The sequence below is a fragment of the Bipolaris maydis genome (assembly GCF_028858645.1).
Source record: "Bipolaris maydis strain C4 unplaced genomic scaffold PSV08scaffold_1, whole genome shotgun sequence".
Taxonomy (NCBI): Eukaryota; Fungi; Ascomycota; class Dothideomycetes; order Pleosporales; family Pleosporaceae; genus Bipolaris; species Bipolaris maydis.
Window position 1 is genome coordinate 2740086 of NW_027093857.1, and position 20688 is coordinate 2760773.

Below are 20688 nucleotides of genomic sequence, written 5' to 3' on the forward strand. Positions count from 1 at the left end.
GATTCGTCTGTCACCTTGTTCACATCCCCATCGTAATCCACAGTATCCATCACTGTCGCTCGCAACAGCGCCCCGATCCCCGACGAATCAGTCCTTTCCTTCGTATCGCATCATATCGCATCGCATTATAGAAAGAAGACCGCGATGGCGCGCGGGAAAAATGTTGAGGTCAGCGAGTATGAGCGCAAGAGACAGGAAAACATTGCAAAGACACAGGCGCTCCTGCGCAACCTCGAGATGGAGGCTGCGCAAGCAGGCCTAGGGCCTACAGCCAAGGCGAAGGCATCTGTGCCATCGAGGCCAAAGACCAAGAAGCCAGCGCCCAAAAAGATCAAGGAAGAGGAGACTGCGCCGCGTCGAACTTCGTCACGGCTAAGGGGCATCGTGGCCGACAGTGAGGTCGCGAAGCGCAAAGCAGAGGATGAATACGCTGCCATAAAAGAGGCTGATCGTGCAAAGAGACAGCGCATTAGTGATGCATACAACTTCAGTGACATTGTGGTCGCCGGCAAGGACTGGGACAAGAGCGGCAATTTTCTCTCTGTTGGGCCAGCAGACCCATATGCGCGCACTTTTGATTACAACGACGTAAAGGAAACAACGGACAAAGAGCTAAGGGCGCTTCGAGAGCGCATGAGTGGGCTGCAGCTTTGGGAGGACTTTGAGCCTAATGAGATCAAAATCACTCCCGAGCGCATCTACTCTATGGGACTGCATCCCACCACAGACAAACCTCTTGTATTTGCTGGCGATAAACTTGGAAATCTCGGCATATGTGACGCTTCCCAGAAAGCCGCCGAGGTGAAGGTGGAAGACGATGAGGATACGGACAGAGAAGGGCCTACCATTACGACCTTGAAGCCGCATACACGGACAATACACACGTTCCAATTCAGTCCTCACGATGCCAACACACTATACTCTGCTTCGTATGATTCGACGGTACGAAAGTTGGATCTTGCAAAAGGGGTTGCTATTGAAGTTTATTCACCCTCGGATGCAAACGAAGAAGCACCGCTCTCTGGGCTCGAGATCTCCAAGGACGGTCCGAACACGCTGTATTTTTCCACGCTCGACGGCCAGTTCGGCATATACGACATGCGTACGCCGTCTGAAAAGGCAGCGGGACTACAAGTCTTCCAGTTGTCGGACAAGAAGATTGGCGGCTTCACTCTACATCCTCTACACCCACATCTTGTAGCCACAGCCTCTCTAGACCGTACATTGAAGATTTGGGATCTGCGCAAAATCACAGGCAAGGGGGATGATCGCTTACCGACCCTTGTTGGCGAGCATACCAGCAAGCTATCCGTCTCACACGCCGCGTGGAACTCTGTTGGTCAGGTGGCCACGGCTTCATACGATGACACTATTAAAATCCATGATTTCGGGAACTGTGCTCACTGGAAGGCCGGGACGACGCTGGAAGAGGCCGAGATGGAGCCTACGGTTATTGTGCCGCACAACAACCAGACTGGGCGATGGGTTACAATGTTTGTCGGCCCACATATGCAATACCTGCGAACCATTATGCTAACTACGTGTGTAGATTACGAGCGCAGTGGCAGCAGCTTCCCCAGGATAATGTGCAGCGCTTCTGCATTGGCAATATGAACCGCTTCGTGGACATTTACACGGCAAAGGGCGAACAGCTGGCGCAACTGGGAGGGGATGGTATTACAGCAGTACCGTCTGTTGCAAAGTTCCATCCTACGCTTGACTGGGTGGCAGCTGGAACAGCAAGTGGTAAGCTCTGTCTGTGGATGTAGTAGCAGTCTCAAGGCATTCTATTCTATTGTTGGAAGTTGGGCGCAAAACATTCACCGCTGCTCGCTCCTTCTAGTGTGTTCCCATATCATGGTTCATGCAAGAGGCGGTTGTAGGCTATTGAAACGCACGGGTGCAGCCATGCGAGCCGTCTGTCAAGCTTTTGGTGTTAGTTGAGCGGCCAAATTAAGCAGTTTCTCCATATTGACTGACAGGGGTCACATGTCATGCGCTCTTTAACCACTACATAGTACACGCCTTGCTTGCGATGTGGCATGACAAAAACGGTCCTGTTATTTTGCGCTTCCAAAGGACCCGCTCCGGACATGGTCGGAGTTGCTAACAAGAACGCTTCGTACGAGGGCCAGACGGTGGCGGTCTTATGCCAGAAACAACCATGGCAGGTGACGTTGCTAGTAATGCCCAAAGGGGTGGCAATCAACGTTACCCCAGAGAGGCGCAGGGTCCCGCAAGTGCAATACGAGGGCTTACATAGACGAAAGGCAACTCACTATCGCATGCAAGTACAGTTTATCTGCGGACATGGCAACAGTAGCCCGACGGGTGTGGCACATCCCGGAGAGTGGGGAACGGTATGACGATGGTCTGGTCGTGAATTTGTTCCACCAATTTCGATGATTGCACAGGAATGTCGCCGCATATGCTGATCGGTTCACAACTCCCAGCTAGCACAAACGCGTCGATAGCTGCTAGTGATATCACCGGCATTCGGACCAAAATAGCAAAGACGATGAACAAGGGAGTTGCTAGGGGGACACCGTCTTCTCGGGATGCAAAATCCCCGTCCAGGACTGCCTGGCAAGCGAAAGCAACCATCGCAAACCAACTGGTACCCAATGGTATCATACGGTAACAGTGGTAGAGAGGTATCTCACCGGGAGTCGACGGCGTGAGGCTGCTTGTCGTTGCATCGTCGCATGACTTGATGAACATTGTACTAGCCAACACGAGAAGATCACCATCACCGTCGCTCGTGTTCGGATGCGAAGGGTCGGGTACGACGGTTATTCGGGGCCATCTCAATACAACACGGCGGGTAGCCCCACTGAATTCGCTCTATCCTTGTGCTAGCGTTGGTTGATCTTCACCCAAGTCGTTGGTGGAATGAGCTTAGCCTGTCGCGTGTGACCAGGGTTCCTCTCCCAGAGACAGGGCTGTGCGCTCTGGATAGGTGCGCAAGCGACTCCGCATACACGCAAGACGGCTCGATGCGATGACGAAAGGTCATGTCGCATGGTCCCGCTTGTGTGCACATAAAGAGACATCGACGACACCTCCAACAGGACCATCGGCTCAACTCTACCACTTCACAACACCTCAACTCTAATACCTAATTCACCTGTTTGCCTCGAGACTTTCAAACACCAATACCATCAAGATGAAGTACACCACTGCTCTCGCCTCTCTCTTCGCTGCCGCCATGGCAGCCCCTACCGCTGTTCAGCCTGTTGCCAGGCAAGCAGACGCCAGCCCCTACTTCACCGTCATCTCCTCGCGCAGCGGCTCTCCCATCCACTTCCAGAACATGAACGCTCGCGGCGGATCCTTCTACCTTGGCGGAGAGGGACCTTCTTCCTACTGCCCATCAGAGTCCATTGGCGCTGAGAACTGCCCACCAGGCAACACCACCACATTCGCTGGTGGCAACGACACTCTCAGCCTCGGTGTCGTTGTTCCTGGTGGCCAGCAGGTCTACGTCGGCCCTGACGGTTCCCTGAGCTACACCACCGCTCACTCTGCCTACATCCCCCCTGGCTCCACCGTCACCGGCTTCAGCCGCACCCCAGCTCCCAACAGCGACCTGTTCGGCTACCTGAACTGGGACTGCGGCTTCCTTGCCTGCCCCGGCTCTGAGGAGGATGGATGGAAGGTCTACGGCAACCTCGACAACGTCACCTTCAGCGACGACTGCCTGTCATTCAGCGCTATTGCCTGTAAGTTTGAACCACATTTTACTCTACTCTTTTTGGTACATGCAGATTACTAACGTTTATGATAGCTCCCGTCGATGCCCCTGGTGCCTGGCAATACTAGATGCCCTTGTGACTCGTATTCAAACCAAAAGTTCATATACAACGAGCGAGTTGTATCATAGATGCATTTACATAATTGGTAATTTTACGGGGGGATGGACATGGCTACGGTGTATATATAACGCTCCTTAATGACTTGTACATGGCAGTCGTATAATGATAATTATATTAAGAATTGGCAAGACTTGTTCGCTTTTTGAATCTGTTCCGCGATACCAGTGATTGTTTTTCTTTTACCATTAGACTGTTGGACTCATTTTGTTGCTAACCCAAAAGAAGAATACGGTCTCTATGTTGCAGCAACTCTTTGTAGCATAACTTTTATCCTTTGGACGTGTTCTTCAGGCGCTTCCAAGAGACTTGTCCGAATAGCCACCGTCTTATCCCTGCTCTTCATACCCTTGATAACCTCGACATCAGACTTTGGTACTCCAAGCGCACCGGCAACGACTCGCCTCACAGCTTTGTTGGCCTCGCCGTCTCTTGTCTGGGCTGCAACACATAGCTGGATGCGCTCGTCTGAAATGGCAGCAATGCCCTCGCGATTCGCACTGACACCAGGCTTCACATGACAGAGTAATTGAATTGTGCCCGTACTTGGCTTGGCCGCCACTGCAGCGACAAAGCGGATAGCCTGACCGGACATTTTGGCGATAGTGGATATAAGGGTATTGGCAATTATGCAATCGGTGTACAACAGAGGTCAGGTGTGCGAGGCTGCAGCCGGGCGAAGATAACGGCCAGGGCGGCGGCGGCGGCTGAGTGTGAGGGTGGAAATGGGGCGCAAAGCCGACTGCACCCGCCGTTTCCCAGCAAGGATTAGGCCAATGCATCCCACTCTGCTGTGCCCGCAACATGGCACCCCGTCCCGTCTGCTGGCCGCTCAATTGCCCTACACCAACATATACAAGTACCTATCTACAACATACACACACGATATGCTCCATTGCGAATCTCGAGCGCCTTTGCGTCTCCCCGGCCTCCTCGCCCTCTGCAAAGTGATCAAGCGTGCCACCTACCTAATGCGACATGGCTTGCCTCGGCCTTCTTGCTTAGTAGTGGGCCCGCTCCATCTGTTACCAGACCTTCCGGGCCCGACTACTTCCCCTAAGTGATAAATTTGACGAGAGCCTCAAGTTGCTCTTCCCCTAAGTACAGGTGTACACGATGGCCACGAAAAATCAGCGACACCTAATTACCTAACAACCGAGACCCGTGCCAGAGATAAAAAGGGCGCCCCGCGTCTGCCCTGCTTTGATCTTGTGTTATCTTCGCATCTCGTGGTTTCCTTTTTTTTATTATCTTAATCTTGTTGATTAGAACCTGAGTCTTGGTGGAGGCGTCTTGTGTACTTGGACAGCTATCTGAGCATCTTTTTGAATTAAATCCCACCATATATTACATCCTGCCGTACTAAAGCAAGTCGACGTTAGGTAAGAGCTCCATGATGCTGCGTTTAGGCCGTGGTCTTGTTTTATCTCTTTTCCCTTCTTTTCTTTTGGCAAGCTGGTGTCCGAGTCGCACTTCCGCAACGAGGAACATCGAACAGCAAACATTCTGCACGCTCAACTCATCTGCACGAAACACTGTGGACGACCATATTAACGTACCTTTTCAGTAAAAAAAATGACTTCTGCACCAACAAAACAGCCCAACTTCCTGCCTAGCCGACATGAGCTGGGTATCGTCGCAGTCGGCTTCAGCGGGGGTCAGGTAAGACTCCCAACAATCTCCCACACACACACACACACACACACACACACACACACACACACACACACACTGTGCTAGTAGCTAATAATTCCATGTCCAGCCCAAAGCTGGCGTCGATGCCGCACCCATGGCCCTCATCGAAAACGGCCTCATCAAGCAGCTAGAAGAAGACCTGGAGTACAACGTGACCTACGACGGCCAGGTACACAACTACTCTGAGCTCCAACCAACCGAGGACCCTGACTACCGGGGCATGAAGCGCCCCAAGTTCGCCAGCGCCGTGACGCGCGAAGTCAGCAACCAAGTGTACAAGCACGCCAAAGATGGCAAGCTGGTCCTCACCCTCGGCGGCGACCACTCCATCGCCATCGGCACCATTTCCGGCACTGCAAAGGCCGTCCGCGAACGCCTCGGCAGGGAAATCGCAGTCATCTGGGTCGATGCGCATGCCGACATCAACACACCCGAGACGTCTGACAGCGGCAATATCCACGGCATGCCTGTCTCTTTCCTCACGGGCCTTGCGACCGAAGACCGCGAAGACGTTTTCGGATGGATCAAGGAGGAGCACCGACTTAGCTTGAAGAAGCTCGTCTACATCGGTCTGAGGGATATTGACAAGGGAGAGAAGAAGATTCTGAGGGAGCATGGTGTCAAGGCGTTTTCTATGCATGATATTGACAGGTAAATTTCTTTCTTTTTTTTCCCTTGTTCGTTGGCATCGGACTTTGGCGTTGAAATTCAGTGTGGCTAATACATATCTCTTTTTGTACAGGCACGGCATCGGTAAGGTTATGGATATGGCCCTGGGCTGGATCGGAAGCGACACTCCCATCCATCTCTCCTTTGACGTCGACGCCCTCGACCCCATGTGGGCGCCCAGCACCGGCACGCCTGTCCGTGGCGGTCTTACGCTGCGAGAAGGCGACTTCATTGCTGAGTGTGTTGCTGAGACGGGTTCGCTTATTGCGCTGGACCTTGTCGAGGTTAACCCTAGCCTTGATGCTGAGGGTGCGGGCGACACAGTGCGTGCCGGTGTGTCGATTGTGAGGTGTGCGCTTGGTGATACGCTCTTGTGAGCTATGAGAGATGTGGTCGTTACGAGGTCATGTACGATGGCGTTTTGGCGTCAATTTTCTTAACGGAATTTCGGTATAGAAGGCGGGGGTTTATGTCTCTTTACTAGAACAGAGTCTTCAAGATGAGATGGTTTGAGGTACATCACCTAGATCAATGTCTTCCTCTTCACGAATATTGCTGCTCATCTTTGGGTGAGAGGTGTATGTGTCTTCCATTACTTGCACTCTGCGATGTTGGGGTTGCATAATGACTTGTGTTGTTGTGTCTGAGAGAAAAAAAAAGCAGGCATGTCATTTTACAGCACCGACGACGTGCTTTTACAGTTCGATCTGGTATTACAATGTACGGGTTGCGTGAGACGGGTATTAACGACTGTAACAGGGTTCAAAGCGACGTCAAATGTCAGACTGAAGATTCCATCTTACTTTTCTTCCTCGAAAATTCAAACGACGGAATGATTGGAGATCAAAGTCTCTCATTGTTTTTTTGTTACTTGTAGCAATGTGTGTTTCTCACGCCACGTTCGAAGGTGCAGATGTAAGTAGGTTTGAAAGTAAATGCAAGTATGCACATGAGGGCACGTGTGTTTCTGTTATGCATATATACCTAGCCTCACTCCAGGCGATTTACATATATATGCGTGGTTCTTAGATCTTCGATGTGCATGCATGGGGTTTCAGAGGCTGTGGGCAAGTTGGAGTATTCTGGGGGGAAAGAACCAGTTGTTTGAGACAGCTTTTGCCTAGAGATCGAAATCTTGTGATCTCGAGAAGAGAAAAGAGAAAAGAAGTACATATCATGCATCAACAAGAATTGTTTAGCCGGTGGGATTGAAAATGTCACGGTGTATGTAGTTAACACGGCTCTCCATCAATCGTGCTACCATCGTTGATTCATGTCCAAGGCTTCAATTGGAAGGTGTTGTTAAAGATCTCATGGAAAACTCCACACGGCCAACGTCATAGCAAGGACGCGAGCTACTGCAACCCATGTTTCCAGTTGAAATTTATTGAGAGGGGAAGCGGCTAACCAGCAACGTTGAGCTGAAAAATTGGTGGCTTGCAGCTCGAAAGCGAAGAATACGATGGCACATCCAATCAGCGGTTCCAACTCCGAATCGATGCTTGTTGAACAGCAGCCTCACCCCCATCCCGCACAGCAAACAATAAAACTCTCTATCTAGCTGACTCACTCTTCGATCTCGATACTCACCAATTTTCCTAGCCTTCACACCCACTTCGAAAGTAAAGACCAATAAACAATGCATTTCCAACACGCGTTATCTCTACTCTTCGCCGTTACGGCACTCGCCTCGCTATCACCAGAGGCCAACAACAACCCCACTTTGGTCAACCGCGATAGCCTCCCTCTCGATAAACGGGCATGTAGCTATAACGGCTGCGCCTGTGTCAGCGGCCTCGCTGCAGGCGTCTATTGTGGCAACTGCGTCGTCGGCGCCGGCACGTATGCGATACGCACCAAGCGCATCAGTACCCACGCATACCAGTGCAACTCGAGCGGAGGGTGCTGCGACTACGGTGTTGCGAGCGATTGTGGGAAGAGCGGTGCGAGGTGCCGACAAGGTTCGCCGAATTGAGTGAAGAGCCTGTACATGAACAACTACCATACATGTGTTGAAATCGAGGAGGAAAGTCAATTGGAGTACGCAGGATGGTGTTTGTGACGAGGGAGGATCAAGGGGACCGGGGTACGTCTTCGTACTACCAACCCCCCCCCCAAAAAAAACACCCGATTAGCTAGAATCCAAGATACTACAACCACCTCCTCTCCCATCACACATGTGACATAAACCCTGTACCTGCGTCTGCCACAGCAACCCAAGACATTAACAGCGGAAAGTGTCTTCGACCCTCCAATCCCAGAAAACAAGGCCTGGTATAAGCACTAACCCTCCCCATTTCCGCGACCAAATCCCCAAAAAGCGGTAAGTCGCGTCTGTCCATCCGTCTTCTACGCCAACCCGGCAAAACAAAATAAAAAAAACCCCCTGCCGGAGGAGACGGGTTTCATTCCGCTCTGCAGTTAATTACTTATTAGCTAGATGGGGTAGACACTTACACCGCGGCCTTGCTACCGGCCACAGACAAACATCCAACTGCCGCTTCACATGAGCTATTATCGCTACATCGCTATATCCCCATGTATTTCAGACCGTAAACAAGCTAGAGTTCATATATGCAAGTCATACATACACAAATTATGCAAAACCCACCCACCCACCCACACACACACACACATCCTATCACGCACACCGCCAGCCATTAACCTGCCTTACCGCCTGCCTCAACGCCTCACCCGCTCACCCACTCGCTCGCCCCGGGCACCTGCACGCCCAACAAAAAAAAGAAGACGTTTTTTTTGGCCCATTCCTTTCATCCGTCCCGTGTGGCTGGCTACGTCACTAATGCTATCATCCCGCCCCCCCTTTTTTTTCCCGGAATAAACAAACAAAAACAAAACAAACAAAGAAAGAAAGGAAAAGGAAAAAAAAGCTTACTTCAACTGTACTTTGTGCCTTGTAAGGTGATGTTGACAGTAAAAAAAAATGGTTGAACACCCCAGCTTTTGTTACTTTGCTGTTGTGAACGGAATCTGCCCACTCCCTCTCTCTCACTCACTCTCTCTGTCGGGGTTTCCGTTTCCCCCAAGGTTGGCCTGAGTTGAAACAAACACGGTTGGGTGGGTGGGTGAGCGGAGAGGAAATGAAGCGAGTAAGCACCGAGAGTGGTAAGTATTAGTTAGGGCTGGGTAGGTATATTAGCATTGCATGGGTGAGCGCTGTTCGGTTGTCTACAGGCGGCGAGGTGAGGATATGGGGTTGCAGCGAATTGGAATTGAGCGGAGATGTCGTGCTGACGGGCCGAGGATTGCATACTATTCTGGCGTAGTACATAAGGGCGGTTATTAATTTTTTTTGGACGGGTGAAGTGAAAGATGGCCGAAAAAAAGGCGGTCAGATCTAGGCAGTGACAGGATAGGGGGGGAGAAAATGTCACTTAGACGAAGAATCACAAAAACCAGTACATCACAGGCAGAGCGTGGGGATATGGGTGTAAAAGGTATATAGGTGGTCTATTGTTAATTATGTTGCCGATTCTTTTCAAAAAATACGGCCAAAGAATCTATGAACAAGAAAGGCCACCTGGACCACACGACTCCCTCCATAGGGCGACTAAGCATTTCAACCAATGCGTATTACAATACCAAGTATTATATCTCCATCGAAATGCTGCTGCGACAGAATTGCGCAAGGAAGCAGGGGTTCGTACAACAAACACGGCGCTCCCAATCCTGGACTGAATCGTGATGCAGAGTTAAAGTCGTAACCCGTGAAGCCATATTTTTGATCACCCTCCTCTTTCCAAACTCAAGAATAGACCGTAGCGACACAAAAACTCATGTCACAACAAACCACTCAAGAGCGAGTTGCTTACAAGAAAGCAGCAACGGCACCAGCGATGGCGAAGAAGCCAACGGTAGCCTTGCCGGCAGCACCAGTGAACTGAGGAGGAGTAGACTTGGTGGGGGTGGGAGCAGAGCCAGTGGCGGTGCCAGCGGGAACGACGGGGGTGGAGCCGTTGGAGGCAGGGTAGTGAGGAGCCGGGGGAGGAACGGCGGAGTAGGCAGGAGGAGTGTAGGCGGGCTTGCTGACGGCGGGCTGGGGGACAGCAGGGGTGGACTGGGCAGGAGCCGGGACGGAGGGCACCGGGGTGTGGACGTAGGTAGCGGTGTACTGAGGAATGCTCAGGGTGCCGCTAGCGGGGACGGTGTAGGTGCTGGGTCCGTAGGTGATGGTGGTCTCCTCGGGGCAGACGTAGGTGGTAGCGGAGATGACCTCGGTGGTGGTGACAGCAGCAGGCGTGCTGGCAGGGTAACCAGTAGCCATGGAGCTGGCAGGGTAACCAGCAGGCATGGAGCTAGCAGGGTAGCCAGCAGGCATGGAGCTGGCGGGGTAGCCAGCAGGCATGGAGCTGGCAGGGTAACCAGCAGGAGCGGAGCTGGCAGGCATGGAGCTAGCAGGGTAGCCAGCGGGAGCGGAGCTGGCAGGGTAGCCAGCAGCAGCGGAGGACTCGGGGTAGGTATCGTAGGCAGGAGCAGCAAGGGCAACGGCGGCGAAGCCAGCAACAACGGCGAAGGAACGCATCTTGAGAGTTGATGGGTTGGTATTAGATACGGTTGGTATTAAGTAGGGGCGGAGGAGGTCGTAGAGAACGAATGTGATCGGTGATAACCGGGTATTAGCGAGTGTAGTGAGTGTGTGGTAAAGAAAAAACCCAAGAGGCCGCTGGGGAAGACATTATATACAACTGTACACAAGCTGGCCTTGCCGAGAATGCTCACCCCCATCAACAGGGGGCACTTGGACGTGGCCGTCTCCGTTCGGTAGCATCACAAGAGTTTTAGCGTGGCGTCGGGGTAGCGCCGCGCCGCGGGCTGTGCGTGGAAACAGTACGGAATAGGGGGAGGTGGTGGATAGCGTCGACATTGGCCGCCGTTATGAGTCGTTTATTGATACGTGCTGGGTGGGCCAATGAGGACGAGGATGCTGGAAACAAACGAAATGAGTTTGACAGCCTCCCTACCAAGCGACTCATGTCGTCTCAGGATCTCGACTCCCATGCTAACTCTTTTAGGAGCCCTGTCGGCTAGCGAGCGACTTGTGCACGCCGAATCTGCTTAATCACCCGCTAGGCGCGATTCTCCTGAAGCTTATGGTCGCCAGCCGCAGGACGGCAGAGATGCGGGCTGCACAAACATGCAAGAGGGGGACGCCAATGTTGAGCGTTTTGGTCAAGTGGATTCAGTTACGCGTCGTAGGCCACACCGCTCTTGGCTCCATCACTGAACACCTGAACAAAGCGACGGTTAAAGGACCATCTCGAAGGGCTAGCATTGCGACACCCCCGAGGCCCGTCAGCCCCGAGATTTGCTGTGTCCACTCATTGACATATCGAGGAGCCTCCCCGCGTACGCGCAAAAAATAGCAACCTGCTGAAAGGAGAGGGCGCGAATTCAGGCCGTCTGTAACTGTCGATGTAATGTCATTGGCCCATGCTCCCAGTGCATATTGACGGGTTCCTGCATCGCCGGAGGCTTCTAGACCTTTGACTAATCGAGCAAAGGACCGACCGACATGCGCTGCTTGTTGGTACATAGCCGTATGAACACTTGTGTTGTACATTCATGGCAGTGGTGGCCTGGCGGAGCATTGTATAGACACATGTAAGTAGAGTGAGTGGTTGTTGTCAGACGTCAGCGCGAGGCTTCTACGCTGTCGTCGTTTTGACAAGCTTCTTCTGCAGTAAGTCGGGTCAGGCGTGATCCGTCACCGGCTTACGAGCGGTTGCACATTCAGGCGGAACCGGGTACTTAATCTCGCATCCAGTATCGCCTGGAGCGGCGCATGGGTCTCGTGGGCGCTACAGTAGCAGTAAGCTCTTATGCATTGATGGCGGCATCGGCTTGCCTATATCGAAATATGTTAAGCAGCACATAGTGCACCACGGAACACGGCCATCTCGATCTCCACTACCATGTGCGGGCTTACCCCAAGCGGTCGTCATTTCCTTGGGTCCAACAAAGCGTATCGAATCACGGTGAGAATGGTGAGGCGTAGCGTCGTGTTGGTGAGGGTGGTATTGACGGTGAGGGAAATCCAGGCGCGCGCTAGTCGCCCCCCTTGTTCCGAGGTCATGCCGTCCAGGCAAATGCCCCTCGCCCCCCAGGCAGCACGAGCAGCAGCCTTGCTCTTCCGTCCTTGCAGCTCACCGGACGCCATTGTTCTACCCCAACGCCACCTACCTACAGTGTGTCTCCAACTCCTCTTATCTGCTCAGACACCATCACCGCCATCACCGGAAACTAACGTGTCAACCGCGGCCCCCCCGAGTCCTTTAGCCATCAGACGGCCTCGCCGGTTCCATTGTAGAATGCCAAGAACCCAAACCACTGTCCCAAAGGGATGGGACGGGCATGCTATTTACCTCCATGCCCCTTCATATTCAAAGAAGCTCTCCCGGGAGAAGCTCATGACAATTGTATTCCCAAAATCCCATATGGGCCCCAATGTTCCCATCTACAAGCCTAGTGGACCATACACCAATGTCAAGATTACTCCAGTCACAGACTCTGCTCATCCAGCGTTTGGGCAACATGCTCTCTGTGCTAACCAGCAGCTCCCCCCAGACTCATTCATCCTGCCATATCTAGGCTATGTTCACGATCAGAATGATACCAATGAAACATCCGACTACGACCTCTCACTAGACCGAGAACTAGGTATCGGCGTCGATGCGTCCATGATGGGCAACGAAGCCCGCTTCATCAACGACTACCGAGGAGTCTCGTCCGCACCCAATGCTGAGTTTCGCGACATACATGTGGACTGCGGAAACGGCAAGGTGGAGAAGCGAGTCGGCGTGTTCGTCCTCAGTGCTGGTAAAAGTGGAAAGAGGGCAAAAGGCATCGCCCGTGGCCAGGAAATTCTTATCAGCTACGGCAAAGGTTTCTGGTCGGAGCGACAGACAATTGAAGAGTGACGCTTGTGTATGTCTTTTTGAGACACTCAAAATCACTTCATCAGTTGTTCTACTCCCATCGAACAAAGTCTTAGTTTTGGACGTAAAGCATCCTATCAGCCCAAGTACGCCTATGCCGAAAGACACATACACCTGGAAGCGATGGGCCTTGAAATCTGCAGGTGCTCGCAAATTGGACGCCCCTATAAACGAAAAGTCAGGATTTCCATGCAGGTTCCCTGATCGCATCGCTACGTACCACTTAGATTGCAGGACATTCCTTTACAGACCTCGTTGTCGATGTGTGACTCCGACGTGGCGTTTTCATGTGACGTGCGGCACGTTGCATCAGCGAAGGATTTGGACCTTCATCTAGAAGCCTTGTCCATGGTCACAACCCGAGGCACTTCACCCGTGGAATATGATTAGTGCTAAAGAGTTGGACAGGAACGTCACCGCTAAGCCGGAACCCGGCACACGTGCGAGACTGAGCCACAAATGTGGCGTCCAAGCCTGATTTCTGCCCCATAATCTTGTAGGCCTGCAATCGTAGCAATCAGATGCTGTGCTCAGTGATCCGGATTTCTAACATTGTTGGAAGCTCACGCTGCATGTCTTACGCGGGCATCTATTCGATAAGCTGATGGCGATTTGTGAGGCGTATCCAAACTATACCAGGGGTCCTTTGTCGAGATGTGCGGCTGGGATAATTCGGGTTTCAGCCCGACGTCATCTTTTGTAACGCATGGGCAATTTCGCATCATGATGGAATTGTGATGGTACTGAGAAAATTGTACACAGACATCGGCCGTTGTATTCACATGCTGAGCTGTGAGAGGCAACCCACTACCGTTTTTTCCTAACAGCCATGCAGGTACAGCACGCAATCACGATCTTCGTTGGAACTTATCAGTGGGCTTGTTTGAACGATCGCGATTCTACTCCGAGGGTCCTACTTCAAGTCCCTACCGGTGACGTGATTTCGCTTAGCTGCCCCCTCACAACACATGCAGATCATCAAAGGGGACGACTCTACCAATCATAACATCACCCACCAAAAACCCCTGGCTATCCCAACTGGGTAGTGCGAAACGTGGCCGGCTGCTCAAAGCCTGGAAGGGCGGATTCAGCCGCGCTGTGTCTTGAATGGGATCTCCTCACTGGACGTCATGGCCTACTCAGCTTTCGTTGCAAAGGCGGTTAAGTTACCCGAAGGTCATAAAGCTCGGGGTTGCCCTTCTTTGTCAAACAATCTCTGGAATTAAACCATCATCAACCACTTTCGTCCCACAGCTTGCGCGTCACCGTCACCAAAGCTTCACAGCAGCATCACCTCGTCGTCTCGGCTCCACTTCGATCCACACACTGATTAGGCTTTGGTACCCACCTTTCTAGGGCCTCGCCGATCTCCCACCACGCAACGCTCTTGGCATTGTCAAGAGGTATATCTATTAGGGCCCAACCTCTCCACACAATCAGACATCAAACCTTGCAAACCACCAACAATGCAAACGTCAGGCGACACTAAGTTGAACGACACCATGAGCCCCATGTCAAGGCCCGCTTTGTGTCGGGTAAGTGCATCTATAGTAATCTACGAAGCGAGATGTACTAACACTGGTGCTCAGCATCAATCGATGGAGAAGTACATGCTGCTCTCCGCCCAAAAAGAAGCTCTCCAACGTCGTATGGCTATGGAGATCCCCTTCAACGCACCTATGACTCCCAACTCACCCGAATTTCAATCTCTTTCATCATCCCCTACGTCTACCAAGTACTCCTCGTCGTTTCCAACAGCGAGTGACCCAATACCTGTCAGCTCCAGGACGAGCGCGACCCCACGTACTAGTGTCGACGACATACACACGGACGAGTCTCAAAAGCTCGCTGAGATCAACCAGCAGATTGTGGCCACTCTTACTGAGCTCCTCAATACCGACTGTATCCGCAACGATGAAAAGCAACGTGCCTGGATCCAGGAGCGTCTCATGGAAGCAGAACACCAAATACGTCGTGAGCGCCGTCGCCATTCGTCGAATGTTGGCGGTGACTTTGCGTCTGCTATTGCCCAGCATCTTGAGCTTGGTCTCAACACGTCCAAGACCTGGGCTTGAGTCGAGCCTTTTACGATGACGTTTTTCATACTTCGTTCAACCTATCACCTTGTTGATGTTTGTTTGACGTATCTATGACTGCAACGTGGCTATAGCTTATACGATCTTTTTTTAGCGAGCAAAGAGGCGTATGGGATCTGGCGCAACGGGTTCTGAAATGAAGTGCTCAAATCAGGAGAGAGAGAAAAAAACATGATACCCCCCACCCCCCAAAACTGATGACTTAATCCGTTAGCGATTTGAACTGCTAGGTTCTTGTATCATCATTTTTTATGTATTCTTAGTCTTTTTTTTTTGAAAATTATAAACAAATAAATCACGATCATAACGATAGATGCATTTTTAAACCTAATGCTTTTTTTTCCCAAAATGTCCTTGATTTCCAAGTTTCTAGTAGTTGCAACAGTATATTTCCTTGTTTTCTTTTGTTGTCACCCTTGTCCACCACGTGAATTAACCTTTTTGTCCGCGTGGCGTACTCTTTTAGCACGGGGGCCTGCTGGCTACAACAACCAATTATCCCCTCTTCTTTTCTCTCTCGCCCAATAGAAAGACCCGGCGGCACGCTGCGGATATGCAACGGACCCTGCATGTTTTCTAGGTTTTCCCCGGTACCCTGGGACGCATCTTTGCATCCAACAACAGGGTTGTTATCTTTTTGTGATTTTTACCCCAGTAAACAAGGGGAGTGATGAGCGCATGGTGCATTCTTTGTATTTCTCCGCTTCACTTCGTGTTGTCTAGCGTTGAGAGAGGTTTTTGACCGCTTGTTTATCCTGCTTCTCTTCCCCCTCCCCTTTTTTCTCTCTCTCTGTGTACCTTCTTTCTAACCTGCGGATATCGGAAGAGACAAAGCAAGATATGTGGAAACTGGGTTGGGATGTATAGCGTAATATGCGAAATTGGATGGTATGACGTCAGATTTTCTGACTCTTGCCCCTTTGTTTGGTCAACTATTCGTGAACCAAACGCGAGTTCCTTTGTTCTTTTTTCTTCTTCTCTTGGGCATTCTTGCGATTACAGTGAAGCGGAGCATTTTCCTTCTTCTTTTTGAACGGAACTGCGTGGGGAGAAAAAAGAAATATTTGCGGGATTTTGGCACATTGTGCGGACAATTGTTTACGTATGGTTCCCTGATGCACGTGCTGGCTACGCAATGCGATCTTAGTCATCTTGATAGATTTTGTTTTTTTGGTTTCACGATTGTTTTACCCCTCGTTTTGGGGTTAAGGATGCGGAGATGTGGGTCAGGTCATCTAGCAGATTTAGGATGGTAGAGAGAGACTCCTTTGGGTCCTTTGATCCCACAGACTCGACCACCACCCACGTGCGGTCAACTGCCATGCGGCAGCCTTTTCCACCTCATGGTAGAAATTGTGAGGAGATTACAAATGTTCTCCTTCAAATTTCTCTGCGTAACTCTGCGTGTGACGCTAGATGCGCCTTTTGTTCTGGTAATGTTCAGAGGTGGTAAAGTTTACAGCGCCAAAGTGTATGGGTGCACTCCTCGTCATCTCCCCCTTCATTACTACACAAGACTTGAATCGCGGGTCAGGCGGCATGTCAGCTCACCATGGGAGCGCCAAGCCGTACCATAGGCCCATCCATCCATCCATCCATCCGTACATACATACATTTGTCTCGAGCAGCCAAACAACATGCGACGTGTGCAAGCAGAACCGCGCTTGCTACCTGGTCACAACACACCCTCAACTTCTAGACGCGCCAACGCGCGCGCCTTTGTTGAAAAGCATTGTTGGTACTCGTGACACGACGCATACACCTGGAAATCGAAGCGGAATGTATTACTTTATGCATTGACTGCCTACCTACAACCATCACTACGATAAATATATCTTTCCAGCGAACTCTTGAAGACGAAATCAAACCAACCTCGGTAAAGTTAACTCAGGTTAACTGGCCACGTGCCTGCCAACACTTCCCCGCATACTCCCCATGGCGCTTGCACAAAAAGAGTTCGAGCATTCTCGGGGTTTCGGCCATCTCAACAACACCAGCAACTGTGCCCCATGTCCTGCACCTTTGACCTTCTTGGCCACTGAATTCATGAAACTGCGAAAGATCTGACAACTCGATTCTCCACGAGCTGCGTTACTATCTCTTTCGGCGGCTCACGAGGTCATGTCAGCCATTCCGCTCCTGCAATGGCCAGCCCATCGTCTAGTGCGCCTCCCAAGCGCATTCGTCTAAGCCTAGCCTGCGATCAGTGTCGCAAGCGCAAGGTCAAGTGCGACACAGAAATCCCAAAATGCCGGAATTGCTGGCTGCGGGACGAGGTCTGCGAAACAACAGACCCGCGCTGTCCAGACGCCGGCCCCAGTGTTCGACGATGGGCGACCAAAGATGGCCTTCTTCCAGGTCGCAACTCCAATGCCACCCATCAAAACCAGAATCAAGGAGCCAGCCACGCTACGACTCCATCTGCTACCATTACAGCCTCTTCTTCAGAGCAGAATCACCAAAGCAGTACCAAGGACCGGGCCGCTCGCTACGGTAGCAGAACAAGATCGGTTACCACAGCCTTGACAGAGGTTTCGAGACCGCAACAGGAGGCCGTTTACACTCCCAGTTCTCTCGCCAGTGACCAAAACTCGACTGACACAGCAGCTCTATCGTGGGCTTCTCGTCGCTATCAGGAGATAAGGGCAGGAAATGGAAGAGACAGCGGCGCACAAGATTTCGATCCTGACTGTGTAGTGAATACGGATGTTAGTTCTGGAAAGGTCAAGGTGTGTTATTCCTCTTGCTGACATGGCGTGGCTGCCTCAATCTTTATCTAATGTCGTAACGTTAGTACGTGGGTGGCAGCAATTTGCAAGCTCTCGCAATGTTTGTCGACCTATACCTGCGTCGCAATGGTCTACAGGACATGTCGTCTAGTTTTCGGCACGGCATGCATCATGTTGAAGAGTTTTCTCTGGCACCAGAGACGGTCATTCCTTCTCTACCAGATTCACAATCTCTCCAGGTGTACTTAGATACGTTCTTTACCAGGATCTGGCCGATCTATCCCGCCGTGGACCGGTCAAGTGTAGAGGCGGATATTGATTACTTCCACCAACTAGAGCAGTCCAGTCCAGGTGGATTGCGAGGTGGCCTGACTTCTACACGTATTCCTCAGCTTATTGTAATATTCTCAATCATCACACTTGGTGCCGATGAAGCTGCAGGAGAGCCCACAGAATGGGGCGGTACATACCTTAGTGCAGCCTATAGTCTCTTCGCGCATTTGATCGCGTCACCTTATCTCACAAGTGTTCAAGCATCCCTACTGCTTGCGGTTACTTTACGGCATAGATATAAAGATGGACAGGCTTGGCACGTTCTGGCACAAGCAATCAGAATTGCGCACTCGATTGGTCTCCACCGCAACATCCGGTCTCGGTCAGCTTCAGCATCCCGGCCTATCAACCTTACCGGCACCCAAGCCCATGTATCAACTCAACGACGGATCTGGTGGTCTTGCTATGCCTTGGAAAAGGTAATGGAGCTAGAGTCAGGGAGGCCGTCGGCAATAAATGATGATGATGTGGACCAACTCCCTCCAGATGATTTTCCAGAGGTCTTCTCTGAGTGGATCAAACTCTCGCGGATATTCGGTCAGATTACCAGAGATGTTTATCGACAGCACTCAAGCTCTGCGTCACATCTTTTGTCTAAAATTGGGAGGCTTGACCAGCAACTCTCCGAATGGGTAAATGCGACTCCAGAATACTTGAAGCCCGGGCACGGCCTTTTCACTAGCCAGGGAATCGCCCGACAGTCAGACCAGCAACACATATCGAGCTTCATAGCCCTACAGTATTACCAGGTAAGCGAACAGTACATATCCCATTCCACAGGCGATTGTACCAGCTTTAACAATAACACTAGGCGCAGATAACTCTGCTACGCGCTTCTATCGTGTTCTCTACGCATTCCTTCACCGCGGAGGTGAATAGATTAGACCCTACTCTTCCATCACGTGTGCGGCTACTACAAGCAGAGAATATTTGCATTGCCGCTGCCCGTGCCATCGTACAACGGACATTAGAACTGGCTGACCACAGCATCCAATCGCTCGCACTAGCCGCCACGCAGCTATTGTTGGCGATCGTTACTCTTGCTCTACATATCCTCAAAAACCCAAGGAAACTCATGGTCCGGTCGGATTTGGAACTGCTCAAAACCGCTGTAAAGCATGCCGAAGCGCAGTTCAGCCGAGGTGGACAGCCATCTGGCTTCATACATGGATTGCAGACATTGCGCAACGGCGTATCTGCCGCAGTCGAGCTTGAACCTGGTTTGAATGCAGCAAGGTCAAACTCAGTTTTGGACGGTCGATGTGACCATGGCACAGCGACAGATGGCCGTGATGCAATGCCATTGTTCACAGACCAATCGCTTTTGATGTCGGGCTTTATGCCAGAAGCTTCTCTAGCTGGACTTTCTGAAGATATGGGATTTGAAGAGCTTTGGGGATCTTTAGGCACGTATCCTTTCACGGACACTGCTTTACCGAACGAGCCCTTGTTATAGGCATAGATTTTGAAATCAAGAGATTCAGTTCTCACTCTTGCGCACTTGAGGTATTCTCTAGGCTTTGATATGACTCCTAACAACATCCCGAGAAATAAGACTAAGAATTAAAACCACTGGCAACTAACAGCTCCTATCCGTCGACTCCTGATCTTACTTTGGTCATTCCTGAGTATGTAGGGTTAATTTCACTCATCCTCACGGTAAACAGGGAGCAGAATGCTTCTATACACATGCTGAAAAAGGTAGACGGTTAAACGCAGACCGCCGACGACACCAGTGAGAATTCCACAGGCGAGAAACACTTTATCGCGTCCCTTAAGATCGATAAAAGGCTGGACAGCGTACAATGTTCGAAAACTGAGGATATCATGCAAAGCGCAGAGGATGAAGAAGGCTGGGCCCACACGTGTGGGGTAGTAATCGGGAGTGTAGACGATGCCTGTTCAGTTGGCTCCCGCAAAGGCAAAGTGGTATGCAATAAATACAAACACGATGGCCGACCATATCCAGTTACTTTGATTGCCCTGAAGCCTGTCCGTAGATTATAAAAGAGGCAATTCCAACGATGGTTGTGAATGCAAGCGTGACAAGCTGATGTTATGGTCAGTGAAAGCCATCGTTTGACTGTAAAAGATACTTCACGCTCTAGTCAGAATTCTAACCTTTTAATTTATTGTATTAAAACACACTCTCAAGCACAACTACTTCACTTGGTTCCAAGCAGATAGCCTGAACCAAATCTTTGTGTCGTACCCAAATAGCAAGAGCATGCATGCCTTTCCCGCTAAATACAGGGAATGGGTTACGATCACACTCAAGAATGACGCATTGGAATACCAGCGACTGTTACTGCATGCAGAAGCCGAGCAGTAGTCAATG

General features: G+C 51.1%; 9 protein-coding genes across 9 annotated transcripts; 7 read left to right on the forward strand and 2 right to left on the reverse strand.

Moving 5' to 3' along the window:
• Window positions 1-108: 108 nt before the first annotated feature.
• PSV08DRAFT_193572 (WD40-repeat-containing domain protein) lies at window positions 109-1968 on the forward strand. Its single transcript, XM_014220247.2, has 2 exons — window positions 109-1493; window positions 1550-1968. Exons 1-2 carry the CDS (start codon window positions 145-147, stop codon window positions 1767-1769), a joined length of 1569 nt encoding a protein of 522 aa, XP_014075722.1. The 5' UTR covers window positions 109-144; the 3' UTR covers window positions 1770-1968.
• Window positions 1969-3075: 1107 nt separating this feature from the next.
• On the forward strand, window positions 3076-4018 carry PSV08DRAFT_259324 (uncharacterized protein). The gene is made up of 2 exons (XM_014220248.1): window positions 3076-3722; window positions 3788-4018. Exons 1-2 carry the CDS (start codon window positions 3167-3169, stop codon window positions 3820-3822), a joined length of 591 nt encoding a protein of 196 aa, XP_014075723.1. The 5' UTR covers window positions 3076-3166; the 3' UTR covers window positions 3823-4018.
• Window positions 4019-4110: 92 nt separating this feature from the next.
• On the reverse strand, window positions 4111-4517 carry PSV08DRAFT_358305 (uncharacterized protein; the record flags this gene model as incomplete). Its single annotated transcript, XM_014220249.2, has 1 exon — window positions 4111-4517. Exon 1 carries the CDS (start codon window positions 4465-4467, stop codon window positions 4111-4113), a length of 357 nt encoding a protein of 118 aa, XP_014075724.2. The 5' UTR covers window positions 4468-4517.
• A 560-nt stretch (window positions 4518-5077) lies between these two features.
• Window positions 5078-6786, forward strand: PSV08DRAFT_406757 (uncharacterized protein). Its single transcript, XM_014220250.2, has 4 exons — window positions 5078-5254; window positions 5440-5534; window positions 5635-6218; window positions 6310-6786. The coding sequence occupies exons 2-4, from the start codon at window positions 5448-5450 to the stop codon at window positions 6611-6613; spliced, it is 975 nt and encodes a 324-aa protein (XP_014075725.1). The 5' UTR covers window positions 5078-5254; window positions 5440-5447; the 3' UTR covers window positions 6614-6786.
• A 1034-nt stretch (window positions 6787-7820) lies between these two features.
• Window positions 7821-8291, forward strand: PSV08DRAFT_259354 (uncharacterized protein). The gene has a single exon (XM_014220251.1). It carries the CDS (start codon window positions 7876-7878, stop codon window positions 8209-8211), a length of 336 nt encoding a protein of 111 aa, XP_014075726.1. The 5' UTR covers window positions 7821-7875; the 3' UTR covers window positions 8212-8291.
• Window positions 8292-10042: 1751 nt separating this feature from the next.
• PSV08DRAFT_259409 (uncharacterized protein) lies at window positions 10043-10810 on the reverse strand. The gene has a single exon (XM_014220252.2). The coding sequence runs from the start codon at window positions 10777-10779 to the stop codon at window positions 10066-10068; it is 714 nt and encodes a 237-aa protein (XP_014075727.2). The 5' UTR covers window positions 10780-10810; the 3' UTR covers window positions 10043-10065.
• A 1665-nt stretch (window positions 10811-12475) lies between these two features.
• On the forward strand, window positions 12476-13271 carry PSV08DRAFT_259414 (uncharacterized protein). Its single transcript, XM_014220254.2, has one exon. The coding sequence runs from the start codon at window positions 12566-12568 to the stop codon at window positions 13172-13174; it is 609 nt and encodes a 202-aa protein (XP_014075729.1). The 5' UTR covers window positions 12476-12565; the 3' UTR covers window positions 13175-13271.
• A 1423-nt stretch (window positions 13272-14694) lies between these two features.
• Window positions 14695-15267, forward strand: PSV08DRAFT_346527 (uncharacterized protein; the record flags this gene model as incomplete). Its single annotated transcript, XM_014220255.1, has 2 exons — window positions 14695-14727; window positions 14782-15267. The coding sequence occupies 2 exons, from the start codon at window positions 14695-14697 to the stop codon at window positions 15265-15267; spliced, it is 519 nt and encodes a 172-aa protein (XP_014075730.1).
• A 2165-nt stretch (window positions 15268-17432) lies between these two features.
• On the forward strand, window positions 17433-19841 carry PSV08DRAFT_358310 (fungal-specific transcription factor domain-containing protein; the record flags this gene model as incomplete). The annotated part of the gene is made up of 3 exons (XM_066092955.1): window positions 17433-18017; window positions 18083-19099; window positions 19162-19841. 3 exons carry the CDS (start codon window positions 17433-17435, stop codon window positions 19804-19806), a joined length of 2247 nt encoding a protein of 748 aa, XP_065950030.1. The 3' UTR covers window positions 19807-19841.
• Window positions 19842-20688: the final 847 nt, after the last annotated feature.